The 21,532-nt window shown below is 46.6% G+C and overlaps 1 protein-coding gene across 1 annotated transcript in view; it reads left to right on the forward strand.

The window, feature by feature from the left end:
- LOC130113716 (RNA polymerase II elongation factor ELL2) overlaps window positions 1–18,811 on the forward strand; it is a 28,863-nt gene extending 10,052 nt beyond the window's left edge. The window contains exons 3-12 of the mRNA XM_056281318.1: window positions 5,705–5,832; window positions 6,488–6,642; window positions 12,314–12,555; window positions 13,389–13,513; window positions 14,909–15,023; window positions 15,456–15,912; window positions 16,341–16,401; window positions 17,117–17,288; window positions 17,824–17,868; window positions 18,023–18,811. Coding sequence (XP_056137293.1) covers window positions 5,705–5,832; window positions 6,488–6,642; window positions 12,314–12,555; window positions 13,389–13,513; window positions 14,909–15,023; window positions 15,456–15,912; window positions 16,341–16,401; window positions 17,117–17,288; window positions 17,824–17,868; window positions 18,023–18,133 — 1,611 coding nt within the window. The 3' untranslated portion in view covers window positions 18,134–18,811. The remainder of the gene's footprint in view (window positions 1–5,704; window positions 5,833–6,487; window positions 6,643–12,313; window positions 12,556–13,388; window positions 13,514–14,908; window positions 15,024–15,455; window positions 15,913–16,340; window positions 16,402–17,116; window positions 17,289–17,823; window positions 17,869–18,022) is intronic.
- The last annotated feature ends 2,721 nt before the right edge of the window (window positions 18,812–21,532 follow it).

A 21,532-nucleotide genomic window follows, 5' to 3' on the forward strand; every position in this document is an offset into this window, starting at 1 on the left:
CACAAGGAGCCACCACATCCAGGCTCATTGGAAGCGTGATTTAGAGCTTGGAGAGGTGATCTCACACTTTGTATTCACAACCAATGACTCACAATGGAAACATAGTGTAGGGCCTAAACAGTGTGGGAAGAGCGAACAGCAATAATGATAATGAGATCCTGAAATTCCCCGAGGCATTGTTTGCCAGAATCACCTCCGTCGGTTGTCTGCATGTGTCAGTTAAATACAGTATAGCTGTCCCGTCAAACTCTGACTTAACACTTTAGACACTTCCATGCTTCCCCCCACCCCCCCCTTGTCTGCCCTAGGGCTCAATATGTGTAGGCAATAATAGTAACCACGCCACGAATTATCTTAATCCGCGGTCTTTGTTGCACATCTTCAGCCATGCGCCGGCATAAGGTGTGTCATGTAAATGGAGTTAGATACTCGCAAGACATGGCGCATCATTGATCCCGATCCTTATCCATCCCCCTCTTCGTTGCCGAGTCCCTTAGCAATGTCTAACACATTCCAGAGGAAGGAATGTATAAGGCTGTCCCTCATGCACAGGCTGTACTGGGAGTGTCATCCCCCCCCCCTCCCCGACTCCCCCCCCCCCCCCATCCCCAGCAACACACAGCCACACGTCCCCGCTGTTCATGAATAATCCAGGCGGGCCGACGGGCCGTGGCACTCGGCTCTGTGGGGGATGACGCTAGAACAAAAGAGCGGCGGCTCACAGAGCAGCCATGGCTGAGATGAGAAGACAATGGTAACCAGTGTCAGTGCAGACAGGGGCGGGAGGCGCAAACTTCAGAGTAAATCACATATCCAGACGCCCGCTCCCATCGCAGGGCTGCCATTCCAAATACCAAAGCTCGGGAACTCTGCCTTCTCGCTTATGTCGGCAAAGCGGAGAAATAAACGGCGAGAGACGAGCTATCCTCACATCCCTCCCCCAGCAGATGTTTGGCTAGCAGCAGTGGAAGACCAGAGGAGTGGATCTCTTTTAATGATCTCTTTTTCCCCCGTTCCTCGCTGAATAAGTCAAATTTAAGAGGACTGTTTAACTTCATCAGAGCAGGATCGTTTTTGATGTTCTCTGGAAGTTGTTTTTTTTTTCTGCATGGACACAACTGAGGGAGTCCTCCTGTTGTCGTCCAATTGCAGAGACCCCCCCCCCCTGCAACGTTTTTTTTTTTTCCTGTTCCAGTCCAGTTCACACCTTACAACAGCCTGAAAGTATTTGACATCTCTAAACACACGCCCTGGAGGAGCAGATGTGGCCGGGCCAGGGCCACAGAGGCAGTCATTGTATCTGCCTATACACCCCACGGGGGACTCTACTGACAAGGTCCCGAGGATTGCCCTTATGATGCCATTTGGCTGGGATGATTATAGCTCTTCAACGTTTTTAGCCTTGCCCATATTGCTTCATTGGCCTGCATTACGGCATATATCACTGCTGCACACAGGCTCTCGTCGCTATGTGGTGTTTTTTTTTTTTTGTGCTGACTTTGTCAATATGCCCACCAATTATGAATCTTCATTATATTACTGAAGTAAGCTATTTTTTTCCTCGTTTCATTTAGTGCGTGTCAGCAGCAGAATAAACTGGCCGAGCGTCGTCTCCCCTTCATCGATCATCAGATTAAAATACTCGCTGCCCGGGGTTCAAAAACAAAATATTAAACTCTACTGAGTTTCCCCGAGCGGAAAACTGGGCAAACATTATTTGTCCTATTTGGGGTTGTATGCCCCAAAAGGAACAACATAGTCACGCCACAAATGAAAAACAGCTTTTTTAACTTTGCCCAAATATTGAAAGACCACATTGATGTGTTTTGATTTCTAAAGTATACCGTATTTTCCGCACAACGAGTCGCACCGAAGTCGCACTCGGCAAAAAAAAATGCGTCGTTTAGAGGAAAATTGCGTCGCTTCGGCGTATAAGTCGCATTTACACGGCGGTAGTGCTTTCAGTTGAGTCGCAAGATTAAACAGCGCCGTCTAGTGGCCGTAGTTGAAATTCAGCGCATCTGTCCGACAAAATGACATTGCATAAACTGCTTTGGAATATAAGTGGCGGGACCGGCCAGACGAGTAAAATAACAGCGACTTATAGTCTGGGGAATATGGCACTTGTATGAAAAAGGCTTTAATTTACTTAAAACAATGTATAATTTTGCATAAGCTCCCTGTATAAGTTAAGGGTTACTAGCACCATTTGTTATCCTCAGCCAGTCAATCAATAATATGTAGGAATTATTTCCCACATATTCTCAATCAAGGAAGCACGTAGACGGTATTATCTAAATTTGAACGTGATATCAGTAATATATCTGAGGGTAAGTTACGGTCACAGTGTAAGAGGAAATGCAGTGAATCAGCATTTCAAAGTGCATTAGGGCTGGTTGGCACAGACGTTCGACCAGTGAGTTCACATACATCGTTTAGGACCGAGAGCATGTACATTTCTACACGGAGGCTCCAACAGAGGGAAAAACAGTGACAGTTTCGGCACGGTAGGGGGCGCTCTTTGTCGATTTGAGAGGAAAACATGTTGAATTCTATCTGCGTTTTTCCCTCGTGGCTCACCTACCACCTATTTAATCTTCGGCTTTCCTCTCGTCTTTCTCCTTAGCATGTAAAAGATTACGCATGATCTGTGGTCTTACTGGTAATACTCAAACCGGGTCTGATCTGTCAGTGGCGGAGCGGCTTAGCAGAGGTTTGACCCGACTCTCTGCATATGACCTGTGGGAGTGTGGGGCTTCTCAGGCTTGACAGGAGATGGCCAGTGTGTGCACAGTGCCCCCGGGGGCCCGATGGACCAGATCAACACATTGCACCGGAGTCCGTGTGAGTCGGTGGCTGAGTAGAAGCTGACCTCACATCTCTGAGCGATAGTAGCCGGGGACGGCTGTCGGGGAGGGTTACGCTGTCGAGCAAATGAAGAAAATCAGAGATTTGGTCCGGTGAGGGGCGGGACGATTTATAACGCCGCAGTCGCGACGAGTCCTCCGTGAGTACGACGACCGGCGACGTTACATCGGCGCCCGGTCGAATGGAAACGTAGAGGCCCGTTACTTTTGAGAACCCAGTCCAACGTTTTAAGTACGGGGTGGCCCTTTTCGAAGGCACGCTTGGCTTTTAGGTCGAAGCCGTTGTCGTGCTGCACATCAACGGGGCAAAACAAACCAGTAACACAATCCCGGGGTGGGTCAGACAGGCTCTGCTTTCGGAGGCCGGGGCTGGGAATTAATGGGTTAAGTGACATATGGTTATGAAGACGGAGGAGGAAGCTGTGCTTAAAACGGGGGGTGATCTCTGAACGGTCTGACCTGAGTGACATTGATTAGAATTAGAATGTGAAGTGTGCACGCCGGTGCCGTGGATGGGGGTTGACAGGCAAATCTAATGCATGGCGGGAGGGGGCGGGCGGGGGGGGGGGGGGCTCACCCTGCAGGCTCGTGAGTGAGGGAGGAGGATGCAGTGGCACGATGAGGGGAGGTATATCGTCTCGTTATCATAACTGCAAAACTTAACAATGTAAATATCAAGGCTGGCTGTCACCAAAGGGGCAGTGAGCTCTTTCTTTGGCGGTATTCTTATTTTCAAACCGGGAGCGATTGTCGTTTGGTGCACGGCATATGCTGACCTACTTACGCGACTACTTTTTAATGACTTGTTGCTAATTTCGGTCAAGGCGCGCACCACTTTAGACAGTGACTTTAAAGTAATTGGTCTCGAGGACATGGCTCGCCTGTTGGTTCCATTTACATTGATGCTTTTTTTTTGGTTGATGGTGGTTAATTAGCGTAAAGAAAAGCAGATATTTGTGGGATTCTGTCCTACCACTTCATGCAAGCGGCCGGACATAAATAGGTCAGAATTAATGGTCAGACGTACGTCACAAGTGTCTATGGCCTTGTGGGCTGCCTTGCGCTTTGTGTAGAGATGGGTGGGCTGTGCACGTTAAGGAGATCTAGAGGCTGATGGGGGTAGGGTGAACGGCATGCGATGGGGTTCAGTTGAGGAGGAGGGGTGTTGAAAGAGGAGCCGTTCATTGGTTCCATGCTAGAAAAAAAAAAACTGCTTATGGCTTTGCCGCATGACTGGGCATTTGTGACAACTACAGTCCTGCCTGCCACATCTGCCAGGGGCACTGCGCCTCTTTGCCAGACAGCCGGTAATCAATCACTTGCCACTGAAAACTTAAGAGGCAGTTTCAAGTTCCACTTGCCAGCATTTGTTTGACTGGCCTCTGCAATAAAAAAAAGAAGAAGAAGAAGAAGAAGAAAGAAAAGGAGTTGATGTGGAAATCTTTGTGCTTTGGCTTAACATTCTGCCATGTGGTCTGTGACAAAAAGTGAGGTGAAAGAAATACATTTTCATCTGTGCCAGCTATGTCACTATAAATGTTGGCCTAAATAGTTTAGCGCGTCCAATAGGCAGTCTCCATGCGTGGTTAGGATGAGTGATAACCACTGGCCCTCTTCTGAATCTGGCACACTGGGACGACAAAAGTACAATACCGTCTGTTTCTAGTCTGAAACACAGCTGCCATTAATGTTGCCCAGTCCATTTTAAAGGACATATTACCTGTTGTTTACCGACATTCTATGTCGGCCAATAAATCATAACTCCGCCCACAAGGTCATCATCTCTGACCTGGGGGGGGGTGTGGTCCCATAAAGCCTCTATGATTGGCTTAACTTGTGCATTATATAGGTCACTTTTACTGGTTGAGAAGAAAAAAAGAAAAGAAAGACACTACCATCGGTGATTTGAGTCTCGTTTTTTTTTACTGGCAATTAGATTCAATGAGGTTCGGCAACATCTGGATGAGACAATGTGCTTATTATGAAAAATACTCTCCTCACTCACGGAGCAGCTCAAAGAGCAATAAAACAAAATCTGGCACACAGACAAAAGTTTGTCAGGCTAACAGTACGATGCTTTCGGTGGGAAACGATTACTGCGACTTCCAAAATTGACTCCGGTCAAAAATATGCATCCTGATTTGAAAGCTGGTTTGGCTGCATTGCAATTAAGATACTTAAGCATGGATGTTGATGAACTGTTTGTAGATGTGGAGTTAACGTGACTTCCAAACTGCTCTCTGGAAAACTAATTGATTTTAAATGGAAGCTAGTTTGCTGCTCGCTAATTAAGTGCAAGGATAATATCGAGCGTTTCTCTCGGTAAACGACGTGTCCCGATGAACCGATTCAACTTTCTGTGATTCCCTTGCCCGGGTTATTGAGCATGCATGAGGACAATAACATTGAAGATATCAGTGTTTTTCAAACTGCTCATACTTTGATTTAAGCGAAGTGCTCTTAAAGATGAGACATAGCGAGAAGGGGACCTGCTTGTGGACACATTGCACAACCAATATTCAATGACTCAGACATTGTTGCATAGCTGCCTTGAAAAGACACCATTCCTGTCTTAGATTGTTGACATTGTTTTTTCTAACAGGGGGGGGAGGGGGATATTAGAGTAGCGGGCGTAGCGTAATGAAGCAAATCTATCTGGTAGTACATAACAGTCACCTAGAACACTGTGTTATAGATAACTTGGCAACACCAACTCAGCTTTTAGGTTTGAACTTCATGCCATCTCGCAACGTCTTGTTATTACTGGTGTAGATACATCTTCTAAATGACATTTTCGATGACATCGTGTTGTGTTTTTTTTATTTATTTTTTTATAGTATCTTAAGATCCCAGCGCCGTCTCCCGAATCTCCTGACGCACTCAGAGTCTTCTCCTTCTACCTATCCAGTGACAGCAAAGACAAACCTCAGGCCAGCTTTGACTGCATTCACCAGTATGTCTCAGGGTAAGAAGCCCCGCCGCAGTTTTCCCAGTCAGCCACAGCACAAAACTCACAGCAAGTCTGCTGATCGACTATGACCACAGGGCTTCCCAAACAATGACACCGCCTCCTAAGAAAACTTCCTCCCTATGAAAACTTCCTCCGAGCAATTCGAGCGTCTTTATTTGAACTTCGACCTCAGTACATTACTAGGCTGACGTTAAATAGAGGCAGGCTTACCCCTTTTTCGGGGGAAATCAAAAGTGTCATGACAATTTTACAATGCTTCCCATAAAACCACATTGCTGAATGACGTGTGGTGACGGAGCTCAGACGTTGTGAGCGGAAGTCAGTGGGAATAGTGAGGTCGAATTTGAATTTTCTCCCTTGGTCACAGGGTCGGCTGAAGTGTCAGATTAGTGCTTCATTGTGTGGTCTGTGGCTCTGGTTATTTCAGCTCAGTGATGTACACAGTGATCCTTTAACAAAGGACAGGAATGTGCGTGAAGATACAAGTCACAGAACCAGTCGTGTTTGACAGATGAGCCCGTGGTTTTTGCACAACTCTGCGACCTCTTTAAAGGTGTTTGATAATGTCCGTTTGAGTGTCTCAGAGTGTTGGTGCAGTCTCTGCCTCTTTCCTCACCTCTCTTATACATTTCCTTCCAAAAAAAAAAAGGGAGGGTCGGGAGCACCTGGAGGGCCAGGGAAGTATTCAGGACAAAATCACAGTTTGTGCCACAGATGACTCCTACCAGATGACACGGGAGCGCATGTCTCAGGTGGAGAAAGACATCTGGAGCCGCTCAGCCATCGAGATCAAGCCGGGGCCAAGTAAGTCTTCACTTCATGTACATCGCTGAGCTCCGCTGTCCAAACAAGTGTTTTCTTTGTTTTGCATGGCGGCTTTAACCACATGGGGCACAGGGACAAAATAATCGAGAGGCGTTATCTTCCCTTGAAAGCCTCCATACACCCATGCCTTTCTCGCCATTTTGTCCGTTTGATAATTGCCGTACGCTGCTGAAGTAATCACATAATTGATCAAAGTGCCGGGTTACAATTATTCACGCAAGAGGGATTCCGGTTTTTTCGGTAATTTTCTCTTCATTTAGACCAGGTTGCTCAGGCACTGTGCCAGCCTGCCAGTCAGCGCCATTAATGTGATTGAGTTTGCCAGAAGTATGCACTAACAAGTCTCATGCAGAGTGGATGAAGTTTTGCCTGCGAGTTTAATTACATTGACTGGGATCCAATTAGTTTTGATTGATGAAATTTTAAATAATTTCTTAATATCGCTCAAGGCGGGGGCGATGTTTAACCTCAAATATCAGAGGTCTGATATTTTTTTCCCCCACTTCTCATTGCCAATGGAGAGTACCCATAGTTTTTATCTTGTTCATTAAGATAAAGATAGAATAACTTTTTAAATGATTCAGCCGTGAACTTTCGTGACATTCATTACAGCGGAAACACGCTGTGTAGAAAGTCACTGCAACATAATAGTAATGATAATTGCCGCAGTCACCAGTTTATGCAGCTGCTGAAACCCAGTCTCTTCTCATTACATGCTATGCTTTGTTTAGCTTGTAAAACAGCGTCTCGGGGGTTGCTGCACTACCTCAGTGGTTTTCAGTCGGGTCCTTGGGGAATCCCCAATAATGCTGGGTTCCTATTCTGCCAGGTAGATGATTACATTCACCCGTTGTTCCAGACCTAAATACTAGCTGTGTCAGTTACTCTCATTCACTATTCCCCACATATGAAACACTCATTAGGGCGCTGTATAGGGTGTAGTAAATGGAGATTTCGGCCACTTCTGAAATGTCGTTTTGCGGCTTCTTCTCGTCTGTCGTGCTGTATTTGACAGTGTAGAGTGTATAAGCAGAGCGGAGAAGAGGCGAAGCACATTGCATTGTGCCGTTTTAAGCATCAAGTGTAAATGCAGGACAATACATTTTCAGTTGCAATGTGGGATTTTTGAGGGCACTGAATTGTGAATAAATTGTACCGTTATAATTTGAACAGGAAGGTGAACAAAGTGCACTATAGCAAATGGAGAATTGATGTCGGACACACGTACTAACTGGAGCAACAGGTGAATGTAAATAATTATCAGGTTTAATGGAAAACCAGCAGCACTGGGGGTCCCTGAGGACCCGATTGAGAACCACTGCACTACACTTTTAGATTTAAATGCAACTGGTATTTGAAAGTATCTGTTAAATGTAAAAAATACACCGGGCTCACCTGTTCACACAGTTAACATGATCTGAGACAACATTCACCCCCGGTTGAACTTTTTCACAATCTTTTCCCTTCTCTTCGCACCTTCAAATCTTAACGCATTCAAAAAATAAATAAATCCCCCTTCACCAACACAAATAAAACATTTATGAAGTGAAAAACATTGTTAATTCGACATGTTTTTGTTTTTTGTTTTTAAAACAGACGTTTCTCATGTAGTCAGTCTCCCTGAATAAAAACTTCGTAGATAAGCCCTTTGGCAGCAATGACGGTGTGAGTCTTCCGAGGTATGTCTGTAGGAGTCTTGCACAGTTGGGTCTTGTAAATTTCGCCGATTCCTCGGTTCACTTTGCCAAATAATGGGACGAGCGTCGGCGGACGATACTTTTCACGTTCTACCCCAGATTTTCAATGGGATTTAAGTTTGGGTTTTTTGGCTGGACCGTTGCGAATTGCTAACCTTTTCATTTTTGTAATTTTTCCTCTGTGCTTTGGGGGTCACTGTTTTGTGAGAGCATAAGCCTTTGGCCAAAACGCAAATCTCTCGCTGACGGAAACAGGTTTTCCTCAAGGAATTGCCTGTATTTGGCTCGATCCCTCTCGCCCTGGCACCGAGCTTTGCACTTCCTCTCGCTGAAGCGTGACGCTGCTGCGTGACGCTCCTCCTCCTGCCTTGCTTTACGGCAGGGGCGGTTGTTACCTGGGCGCGGGGCTGTGTTGGCTCTGTTTGGGTTGTGCCAAACGTAGCGCTTTGCTTCCAGGCCAGGGAGCTAAACTTTCATCTCATCAGACCGCAAAATCTTCTTCCAGTAGGCCTCAAATTTTGTCACATGGCATCTAGGAAAACTCCAGGCATGACTTAATGTTAGGTTTTCTCAGAAGTGGCTCGCTTCTAAGCCTCTCTTGCCAACAGGCCAAAGCTTTGAAGTGCTGAATGTTGTAGCCGTCTCTTGGTCACTTCTCTGACATTTGCCCTTTATGTGTGGTTGCTCAGTTTGGTAGGGCGGCCTGATCTGACGATCTGGAATAGGACATTTTTTCCCCCTGTTTTGTTAAAATGGACTTTACGTTGCCCATAGGAAGGTTTAAAGCTTTGGCCAATCTTTTTACAACACATAAACTTCCTCCAGCTTTCTTTTCTCAACAGTGTCATCCCAAAGTTCAGCAGACAGTTCCTTGGTCTTCGTGGCTGAAAAACTGATCTGATCCACAGGATTAGTTGTGTGACCCCACAAAGCTGCTGATATTTGCAGTCTAGTCGTGCCATTAACCAGACACAGATTTCAAATCGGCGTCGGTGGACCTTGTTAATATATTAAGTGTCATCTTGCAAGCAAATGGAATACCCAATCAAATGACACAAACGGGGTTTAATACGAATTGGTCAAGTTATTTGAAATGTAATTCCATAGACATCTAAATGTTTTATTTCAGTCTGACATGACCCCCATTTAAACATATTTGCACAGCGAAACAAGAAACAATGAATTGGAGAGGAATGTCAAGACTTTCCAATTCACGGACTTTGAGTAACATTAACATTATTTATTTATTTATTTTATTTCCCCCCCTTTTTCTTTCCAATTGTCAATTGTACCCGTCTAATTACCCCACTCTTCCGAGCCGTCCCGGTCGCTGCTCCACCCCCCTCTGCTGATCCGGGGAGGGCTGCAGACTACCACACGCCTCCTCCCATACATGTGGAGTCGCCAGCCGCTTCTTTTCACCTGACAGTGAGGAGTTTCACCAGGGAGGATCACACTATTCCCCCTCCCCAACCGACCAGAGGAGGCGCTAGTGCAGCGACCGGGACACATAACCCACATCCGGCTTCCCACCGGCAGACACGACCAATTGTGTCTGTAGGGACGCCCAACCAGGCCGGAGGTAACACGGGGATTCGAACCGGTGATTCCCGTGTCGGTAGGCAATGGAATAGACCGCCACGCCACCCGGACGCCCCTAGTTACATCAACATTTAACAAAGAAAAAGGGGTATACACACACTTTGTGCTATGAGAGTTATCGTGTTGTTTTGTTGTGACAGTTGTTTTTTCGTACATAATACTAAATTCCTCAAAAAATGTTGTATACCAAACTTGTCGTCACCGGCTGAGTAGTGAAGAGGGAAAAAAAGTATGATTTTTGAAGTTGACACAACTTTTCTCAGGTGGAAAAAAGACGTCAAGGCCACTGAAAAAAAATGTACAATTAAATGATGTGTCTCTTTCATGAGCGCTTTGACCCAGTCTGCAGCATTTCTAACAGTAAACTAGGAATCCCACCAGTTCGACTGATACCTCATCCACACGTGCAGTCTTTCCCTGAAATGTCCACAGAGACACTTCCTGCATACGGGGTCATGTGTGGATGGGAGCAGATGTCGATACTCAGGGAAATCCGTACTGCCGATTTCCCACCTCCAGACCATGTAAGATTCCAGGGAAAATGCCGGTAAGGCTGTGTAACGAGTGAAGGCGGCAGCGTTGCAGGGAAGCGCACGTAAAGGGTCACGTCCATCCGACGAGAGAAAGCACGACTGAACAGCACACTTTCCTATTTTTCAAAACAGTCTTAATGACAATTTCTTTTTTTTAAAATAAATCCGTTTACTTTTTAACGATGTGAAAATGCCCCATCCTCTTGCTTAACTTACCCCAGGGCTTTGGCTCATATTACCCCCACAGCCACCATTTTGAGAAAAAAGAAAAAAGCCCTATACAGGGAAATTTGCATCGACACACAAGAGTCATTACACCAGATATTCCCTGAGATAACATCTGTTACAGCCGGACTCTCCCTTGCCCCATCTATTCCGGCATTGTCATGGGGATGTGTGAAAAGGTGCAAGACGGAAATGTTCCTGAATATAGCTGTATGTATGCATAGTGAAACTCACCAGCGGTGCCTGAAAGGTTATCCCGGTAATTTACCGGGAACTGTGTTTGAAACGACCTCAAGTTACTTTTGATTCCCCGTAACTGAATGTAAAGCCATTCCCGCCGAGGTGAAACCCCTTGATTCATCCTAGAATTACAGCAGGCCACCGGTATCATCAAGGCAAGTGTACTCGACGGAAGAGAAGATGTAGTGACCGCTTGGCGAACTCCCTCGAACAGCCTTGATTTGGGTTTTTTTGGGTTTACTGTTTGCGACATGTTTGCCATGTGACGGTGCAGTTGGATAGATATATCATTAGCATCGATGTGTCCATCAAAGGTAGAAACCAGCTTTTTTTTAAAAAAGCCTGCATTTGCTAATGCATAAAGAACCCCCCCACCCCCGCCCCCCCAGGGTTGGAGATATTTAAAGTGGCTCCTCCTGATTCTTCTGAGATGCACAGTATGCTCAGGCTCACAATATACCGATCTCCGGTCACGTTTTCAAATTCTGCACATCGGGCAGTGGAAGGTGTCGCGAAAATCAAAATCCGGTCGCTTTTAAAATCCAAATATAAAACCCGAGACTCCCTTTTCGAGACGGAAATCTGGCTCGGACTCTTCTTGCCGCCTCAGCAACCTCACAGGTTTGGCTCAAAGTTATAACGTGATTAGGATCAGTTGATATCTATAAGCGCTGCCCTGCCCGCCGAGGCCCAGCTGATGCTGCGGCAGAAAGAAAGGACCTCTGTGTGTTGGGGTTGCTTTAGTATCTATGCTTCTCTGTAGCGGGCTAACCCTACTGTCAGCCCTTCCCCTGATTTCCACTCAAAGCAGCGCTGCCTCTGCGCACCACGGCTGATGTGAACGAGTAAGGATGTTAAAGGTACCGCTAAATATTTGCATTAACCGACTCGCATTCGAGGCCCTTTTACGCGGGGGCTCTTCTGCGCTCTACCTTCATGCTGTATTTCATGACGATAAAGAGGCGTATTGACGACAAAGCATTTGAGGTTGATTTTTTTTTTCTCTTTTTCCTGCGTAGGCCAGTGTTCACCTTTTTAATATTGGGCCCTGGTTTGCATAATTAGCCTGGGGATTAGATCAGGGATGACGTGTGGATCTGTCTATTCATGGGAAAGTCCTTGCATTTGAATGCTGACAAGTAGTCAGACGAGGTGTAATCCCTTCGCTCGTGTTCGTGTCCCACAGCGCAGCGACTTTGACGTTAAACGGCTTTAGAGAATCACTGGCGATAACCCCTCGAGATAACTAACACGATAAGCACAAGCCTGTACTTCACTTTCCACGAGACGGCTGAAATATCGTCGAAATAACCGTGTAAAACGGCTCGTCTTTCGCTTTGCTTCGCCCCCCAGGTAAATGTGTGAAGGTCCAGCGGAAGCACGGTCTGCTGTCGGGCCCGGACAGCAGCAACAAGCACTCTCCTAACAACAAGAGGAGCATGGCTCCCAGCCCCGTGGCCCAGCGGCCCTTGAGGGACCGCATTATTCACCTCCTGGCCTTAAAACCGTACAAGAAACCCGAGCTGCTGCTGTGGTTGGAGAGGGAGCGGGCCAGTCCAAAGGACAAGGCCGACCTGACCTCAGTTCTGGATGAGGTGAGACATCTGACACGCTGCCGCATAAGCATGATGTTGATTTGGTTTCATGCTGGATTTTATATGAATGATTTCTGGCAGGAACATCACATCAGATACACGTGATAATGAAACAAATTCGCGTCAGTGGAGAACAAAAGCCCTTTAAAAGTGAGCTAGGCCTACAGCGAAATTCAGCCGCACTCGGAGCCAAATAATATTTCACAGGTTGTCAAACCAGAAACAAAGTCGTCCCACACTATCTCTGCTTCTCCCTAATGCTTATTGGCTCCGTTGGCTTGGCCGCTGTTGTGCATTTCAAACGGCGACCTAGAAGGGTGATCTCAAGTAAGTTTATTTCAGGCATATTTCTTGTGCTCAGTGTGTTTGAGAGTCCCACTGCAGTCATCAAGTGGAGACTGTACCGCCGCTGGTAGCTGTAATTAGGGCTATGCTTTAATTATCTTTGGAGAGAAGATTGTGTTTTGACAGGAGAGGGGCGGGGTGTCTCCAGCAGGGCTCTGACTGCTTAAAAAGAAAAAAAAGTGCCTTTTTCAGAGGTATTTTGGGTACATTTGTTTCAGCATGAGAAATTCCTGACAGTGAAAGGGCAAACTGTTTACCATAGAAACGCACCGCTCTCATATCCGCAGAGCCCAATTGATGTGCAGCGTCTCATTTCATTTAAAGGGGAGGTGAGGGCATTGCATGTTGACACGGTGTAATGTTTTCCAACCCCGGAGAGTCCGGTTTTTGTTTTTTTTCCCTTGCACCCTGACACATGTCTTTTATATTCAGCCCCCCCTTTTACCTTGTCGGTGTTTGCTAACATCTGAGAGAAACCGATTCCCCAGGTTGCAAAGCTGAACCCCAAGGACCACGGCCTAACCCTGAAGGATGAGTTGTACAGACAGGTCCAGAGAGACTGGCCTGGCTACCTCGAGGAGGAGAAACAGCTAATCCATAGGCTCCTGGCCAGGTAGGTGTGATTTCAGTCATTGCTAGTACATCACATGAGCTGTCACGATTACTCATTTTCAAACGCTTGATCCCTTTTTGGTGAAAACCAGTCACCGTGTTAACGTTTTGCCTCAGAAATTCAACTTCGATACCCGTAAAAGTGATCGTCCCCCCCCCCCACCACCACCCCACCCTACATAGTTACCGACCTCTTTTGGGAGATAATGTGAAGAGGCGCTCCTCCAGGTGAACTGATAGGTTTTGACGGCGTGCTGGCAACAATGTGGCCGGGCCGGTGGATTAATGCTGAAGTCCGCTGGGATCACGCTGAAAGGAGCGGGACCGAACGACCCCGTCTCTGCTCAGACGAATCTCTTAAACGGGCACATCAAAGCAGCGGGAAAGACACGCGAGATGGTTCGGCTAAGTGACGATAGCGTCGGAGAGCTAACAGTTGTCAGACTGAGCTTTTCGGGGTGATCGCCGTAGCTCACGTATGTCCTCTGTCTGCCAGAAAATATTGGGAGAGTGTGTGTGTGTGTGTGTGTGTGTGTGTGTGTGTGTGTGTGTGTGTGTGTGTGTGTGTGTGTGTGCTTCTTTTCTCTGAAAGAATTGGAAGAACTGCGAGCCCTGCTGGCCAAATGAGCCGCCCTGTGTGTGCACAGCCCTTACTTAGATTAAATTCTGAGCCGGATGTGTTCGGTCTGTGGTGGACTTTCAATGTAAACGGTATCGGGATCTTTCCTTGCAGTTTACATCCACTGCGGGGCGGGGGGCGGGGGCGGGGGCGGGGGGGGAGTCTTACGACCTCGCGTAAGAGGAAGGAGCTGTAGGAAGCAGATTGCCAGAGGGGAAAGTTGGGTCATACGGAGTTAAAATCTGGCACCATTGTGTTAGCGGGACACCGCTGCACACTGCCCGTTGTCGCTAGAGAGTCAAAAAGGAAAACCCGAACACCACACGACCCGGCTACCCGGCGCTGATAAGTAGTCCCCAAAGTCCAGTCTGGTGTGAAAGGCCTGGGAGGGGTTTTGTGATGACTAAGTGGCGTTCCAGTCATCTCTTCGAAGTTGGGTGGAAATGACTCCTCTGAATTTAGTCACGGGCCTGCACGTCCTATCAATTGTCCTTGCGCGTGCTATCAGTCGTCCTTGATTCCCAAGCGAAAAGGAACGGCGGGCCACATCTCGTGTCGCTCCTCCCGCGGAAAAAGCCCTGCCCCTCGCCACTTCTCTGGAAACCATGTCACGACAAATAAAGCGTGAACTCCCTGCGACCCCGGTGAATCGTAAATCCGTCGAGGGCAGCTTTACGGCGGACATATCTCCCCGTTTAAACTTTACGGCATGTCTACCGCTATAGCGCGTGAACAGTAACGGGGCTAAATGGGTATGTCTTCCTCACGGTTCTGCAGGAAACTTCAGCCGCTCCACAGTAGCCAGTTAAAGAGTCTGCAGTCCAACAATTCATTCCACAAAGCCCGTGGGGACTCCCCGTCACGACTCAGTCCTGCCAAGAGCTTCTCTGCGGTAATTATTCACCAAATAAAAGTGTGGCCTCCTCCACGCCACCACCGCTCTCTTTTAACACTTGCAGATACAGTCCTGTTATTCCTGTTACGTCTTTTAGCGATGTGCCGTTATCTTCGGTTGCCCCGAGACTCAATATGTTCATTCATTCATTATCTTAACCGCTTATCCTGCTCTCAGGGTTGCGGGCTTACCTAATATGTTAATTTGCTAAATGGATGTAAACTTGCTCGGTGTGACGCCATCAGCTTTGTGTTTATGCACGCAGCTTCTTGCAGTTGTGTTATTTCTCGTTTCAGTATTTAGTTGGGATATTTCCACGTATGCTAACCGTCACTGTCGTCCCGATAATTGACACCTTCTATCTGAGGAACTTTTTTTTTTATGAGCTTCCTGTTTTTTTAATTGGACTTTCCTCCCTTGTTATTACAGAAACGCCCTCTGCCCTCTGACCAGTCCAGCTATCAGACCACAAAGAAACAAAGACTATTGGACCAGAGTTTGCCTCTGCAGTCCCCCTCCAATGGAGACCATGGCCCCAATGGGGCCCACAGCTCCTCGAGTCAAGGAAGCACTAGTGTACAGACCAAAACGGAGTTTGAAAGAACCAACAATCACATCCAGGGATCCCCGAACGGTCTTTATTCACAGCACAAACTCGCTGGCTCAGCTAATACCCCCAAGCCAGAGAGGACGGAGCCGGCCCCCGCCGTACCAAGCCCCAAACCCCCACAGACTGAGGCCTCTATTTGCACTGACCAGCCGCTTGTCAATGGCCAGCATAAAAAGAAGAGGTCCAAAAAGCATAAGGAAAAGGAGCGAGAACGCTTAAAACCGGACTGGATAGAGACGAGTCCAGACCTGAAGCAGAACCAGGAAAATCTCAAAGGTAAATTGCCACGATGAATACTCGTTGGCGCTCGACCGGGATGAATCCAGTCACAGAGGTACTTTGGAGTTCGTCAAAGAGGCTTCAAACATTGTTTTCATTTGCAAGTACTGTGTGTGTGTGTGTGTGCACTGTTAAGACTAGCATTTTCAATGTGCTCAGTCCTGAGGCAACTCTGTTGATGATTGACTGTAGAACAGCTGGGTGACCTACGGTCCAGCGAGTCAGCAGGCGGTGCTGCCTCCCACTCCGGGGCTGCTGGCGTCACAGCCTGGCTCGGTGCGGAGTCCTTATCAGGCCGCATGATAAATGATTCCATCAGTCGTGATACGAGGGTTAGTTTATCACGTTTGCATTGGCAGATTAGTTTAACCTCTTTATTCCATCTGTGTGTGTGTGTGTGTGTGTGTGTGTCTTTTTATCTACAGATCATGAGGGCGAAAAAACTTCTGTCACTCGTGCAGTCGAGGAGCTGCCCGACTATTTATTGTGAGTTTAAGTGCTCGTTTTGCCTCGGAGGTCCGCTGAGGGGTTGTTGTTGTTTTTTTTTGAGACTCTTAATCCAGTAGAGTTGTTTCAAAAGACACCTTAAGAGTAAATGCTTTGACACAAAGTCTGTAGGTGCTCCACCCAAATACTTCCCTGATATGCTGTTTTCTTGTGATCATCATTTTTATTTTTTGGTTGTTTCCCCAGTCCTCATCGCTTTTGTGCAGAACAGACAGGCCTACCGGTGTCTCTCCAGTTAGCTTAACATAACGGGCACGTGCACATTGGGAAAACTGAACGTTCCCTACATGCAAACGGGGGGGGGGGGGGATCTAGAACATAAATTCACCTAATTTGTTTCACGTTTACTACATCTGGAGCGACACGTTGCTATTTGTTAAGTTTCCTTGCTAAAGCTGCAGTGCCACCTGCTGGAAAGAGTCGGTGGAATAAATGAACGCGGGCTTCGGCTGTGTTTTGCGGAGGTGGGGAAAACTCCCGCTTCAGAAAGTCGACGTACTGACCGTGTATTTGCTCCACCCGTGCACTACACCGGCTGATTCTAATTAGCACTACACTTCAGCCGGGTACTAGTCCATGGGTGGAGCAAATACACGGTTAGGACTTCTACTTTCTGAAGCCGGGTTTTGCCCACCTCCGGCGTTTTGCCCCCTCGCTTTGGGTTTCGGTTCACGACGTTCTTCTCTTCTCCCAGAAAATACAGAGCCATAACAGCGCTGGAACAGCGTCAGCAGTATAAAACTGACTTCTGCGCCGAGTACGACGAATACAGAACCCTCCACAACCGGATTGGTACCATCACGGAAATGTTTGTTCAGTTGGGGTCGAAGATCAACTCTCTCTCCCCAGGGACGCAAGAGTACAAGGTTTGAACCAAGAGCTCAGTTTTTAGCATAACACTGCTCTTTGTAGAAAGGGGAACAGGGCGTCCGGGTGGCGCGGCGGTCTATTCCGTTGCCTACCAACACAGGGCTCGCCGGTTCAAATCCCCCCCCCGTTACCTCCGGCTCGGGCGGGCGTCCCCCTACAGACACAATTGGCCGTGTCTGCGGGTGGGAAGCCGGATGTGGGTATGTCTCCTGGTCGCAGCACTAGACTAGCACCTCCTCTGGTCGGTGGGGGTGCCTGTTTGGGGGAAGGGGGGGAATAGTGTGCCACGTCCCCCTTGGCGAAACTCCTCACTGTCAGGTGAAAAGAAGCGGCTGGCGACTCCACGCGTATGGGAGGAGGCATGTGGTGGTCTGCAGCCCTCCCCCAGATCGGCAGAGGGGGTCGAGCAGCGGCCGGGAAGGTTCGGAAGAGAGGGGTAATTGGACGGATACAATTGGGGGGGGGGTAAATAAATAAAAAGGGAACATGGTCAAACAAAGGGTTAACACTCCTCTTTTTTTATCCTTTCAGCTTATGGAGGACCAAATATTACAGAAGTACAGGAAGTATAAAAAGGTAAGGGTGCTTTCTTTCCTGCCCTTCTTCTTTCCAGCATCACACGACGGGACCTTCTTTTTTTCCCACAGCGGGTCGTCAATTTGCAACAAAAATGTTGTTCGATTCTCAGAGCTCACCGGCGTGTCTTTGTGTTTTTTCTCTTTCTTTTCAGAAGTTCCCCGGCTATCGGGAAGAGAAGAAGCGGTGCGAGTACCTGCATCAGAAACTGTCGCACATCAAAAGTCTGATCATGGATTATGATCGCACACAGGAGCCTTCCTAGTCACTGGCCTTGCCACTCACCAGGGTAGTGATGCGACCGGACCAAAAGACTCCACATGGACCAAAAGACTGCCCAGCTGGGTCCAGGAGTAACGAGGACCTCGGGTAATAGCTGAAACATTATTCACTTTACTCCTCCGAGTGTAAATGGGATCGAGGAGCAGGGCTCTCTTTTCAAAAAGTGGGCCAAGACCACCGACTCGTGATGAAACGACGCCCTTTAAAACAGTTTCTAAGATGTGTTGTTGTTGTAATGGCTGGATATAGTTCTGCTGTAAACTAGTTAGCTGACATGAAAAGCCAAATCCACTTTTCTATCTGAAAATTCCTCCTGTGGAATTGCTTCTTTTTTTTTTTTTTTTATCCTTTGTCTTTATTGCCGCAACCAAAAAAAGGCGTAATTATTTTATGGTACAATCAAAGGGGGAAAACAAATGCTACTAAAGAATTTATATTTAATTACAATTTAAATTGTTTTATTTGCTATTTCGACGACGGTACAAATATAAAAAAAGAGAAGAAAAAAAAAACTCCTTAACTAATTTTGAAATGGTTGAAATCAATCTAGCGCAAAAATGAAATCGCATCGCTCCGGTGATCCAGGCTGGCTATATAAGCAATCTGTTTCTGCTCTGACCATGTATATATAATAATGATATATATATATATATATATATATATATATATATATATATATATATATATAGATATATGCCTGGAGAATTTACCATTCCTTTGAGGATTTTACAGGGGTCTTTGGAGACGGAAGTAAATTGCCGCACTAAAATCGACACTAAGATAATTCCGCGGAATTAAAACACAAGAGATGTTTAACATAATCCAACAATAAATTTGCTCTTAAGTTCGAGGATGATCGCAGATTCGCCTTCAAACGCGTTCCCTCGCGTTTTGCTTCCCAAGTCGATCCCTTTAGGCCGGATGACGAGCAGTTTAATTGATGCTTTAGCCGTTACTTCGCCCGGCGTCGACGCCGTGTAGGAATGCCAGAAAACAGCCCTATAAATATTTTGCTACAGGCAAGTAATTGTGCAAATCCAGTGCTATTGCCACCACCAACAAGCCTTCCAGCAGCTGCTTGCACACGATGGCGTCAAAGGTTCCTCTAAACAACTTCCAGGTGTACTGGTTACGGTCGTCTTTGTGGCCACGCGGTACACAGTCGCCCTGTCCATGTCCATAAGCCTAGAATATGAGTGAGTATGCTGTACCCATCCTCCTCCAACACGCAGGTGTAAACCTCACCTGACCCAGCCTGGAGTACCTCTGCTGGAGGTGACGCCAATCAACCTGGGAGTTTGTTGATGCTGTTCGCTGTTTGAATAGAGTTGGCCATGTGATTCACTCAAGTGAATGTTACGATACACTACTGTGGTAGAAATGCCTTTTAACAAACAAGATTGTTGTTGTTTTTTTACGTACTATGTGGACGAGGGCAGGTACATCCCAGTCTCTGTAACTCGTGATGTCATTTCCCCTGAATTAGCTGTCGCTCGAAGGCGTAGTAAGAAATCATATTTCTGCCCTCCTTCGGGGCAACATTGAAATCAATGTAGCAGGCTGTATACCCCACCCTTGTCTTAATAGTGGCCTATGATGGGTGACTGAAGCGATTTTTTCTTTGCCTTAATATGCCCGACTCACATTTCCACGACCCGACACCCCCATTCTGAGACCGACTTCATTTCAGCTCTGTTCCTCTGCTGTGACGATAGGTAATCTCTTTGGTATTGATTTGAAGGAAAAGCAGAATTCAAGTTAATGTTTTTATTTTGTTTTTGTTTTTTTGTAAGTACTGCAGTTGTCTCATCTGTGTTGAATTTGCTTCTTCCATTTAAGTCTTAATCATTTTGTGTTTTAGACATAATGAACCGGTTAGATCACAGTCTGAGAAAGGAATTCACTTCAAGTCGTCTCTGAATTCTGCAGTGTACCACTAGGAAAAGCCAGAATTTACACGCGAAATTATCTTAAGAGAGTAAAATTGGCGCTCCTCACATATATATATATATATTTATTGTGCCAACAACTGTTTGTGAGATTTACGTCACGTAGCCGATGTGTCGTTCAATCTAAATCACGTGTCCTGTCCTGGGACGTGTGAGGATTTGAGACTAGCAACAAGCTACCGTCGTAAAGCCCACAGCACAGTCCTATTGATAAAGGCCGGGTGATGAAAAGTCAAGCCTTTCAATATCAGTAATGATTTAAGGCATGCAACGCACACAAAAAATAATCGTTTCCTGTTTTTCCCAATTTCCCACTGAGTTAGGGGAGTAGATGGCCTGGAAAAGGGTTACACAGACAATAAATCAGATTTATCGTGTCCATCAATAACGGAGCAAAAACCCGAAGCGCTCGCTATTAACTAGAAATAAACTGCGTTCAGAACTTCCACAGAACACTCAACCACCTCATTTTAAACTTGCCACGCGGGCCTTTAGCCCGCGTGGCAAGTTTAAAATGAGGTGGTTTTATTCTCTGGTCCGGTTTCAGAAAAGCACGTTGGCGTTCACGTATCCGTTGGTCTACTGAGAATCAGGGCAGAGGTATTTTACCGTTTGAAAGGAGAAGACGCTTCGGCGAAACCACACTCTGGGACGATGTGACTAATCCAGTGCTAACCACGATGATGTGCTCACCTATTTTTTTTTAGTTTTCCTCCGTTTCATTTTCTACTGTTGCAGGAGCTTATGGCTGTGCACTAGGTGCCTTTACGAAGGAAGGCGGCAGAGCTTCGTGGCATTTATTGGTCTTCTGGAAAACCGTCACGCCGACCGTATTTCCACATTTTGGGGTTTCACGTTCTAAAGGCCTATTGCTGATTTTGAGGGTCCGCAGAACGCCCGTCAAAGTGTCGTGTTTCTAAATAGTTTAAAACTCATTTTGATATAAGGGAGCGTGGTTGATGATTAACTTGACATTCAGGATCCCCCCCACCCCCACCCCCCCATCTGAACCTTTGCTGGTCATTTGCATCGCAAGGTTTTCCACAAGACCAATTTGACTGCATGCCATTTGTTAGCTGTTGTACATCCATAGAAATGTAATCACTTCAATGGAAGACCCAAAGGGTTTTTTTTTTTTTGGTTTCCTTTTAAAAACTGTCACCCAACAAAGTGTTTTCAAAAGTCCCCTTACTGGTGTGCTTACTTTATCTGTTGGCATTTGAAAAACGATGTCTACGTGAAAATGTGAACTGTGTCTACTTTATGTCACTGCGATTGATTTACCACGGAGAACAAATTTCTCTAACTATTTATTCATTGTGTTTCCTTTTTTTTGTTTTTGTTGGTTTTTGGAGGGGGGGGCCTCTGCACAATTAATTCAGTCTTCTCGCAGCAAAACCCCTAGGTATGTTGAAATCGAAATACACAGCAAT

The sequence above is a fragment of the Lampris incognitus genome, chromosome 6 (genome assembly GCF_029633865.1).
Source record: "Lampris incognitus isolate fLamInc1 chromosome 6, fLamInc1.hap2, whole genome shotgun sequence".
In the NCBI taxonomy this organism is placed as follows: Eukaryota; Metazoa; Chordata; class Actinopteri; order Lampriformes; family Lampridae; genus Lampris; species Lampris incognitus.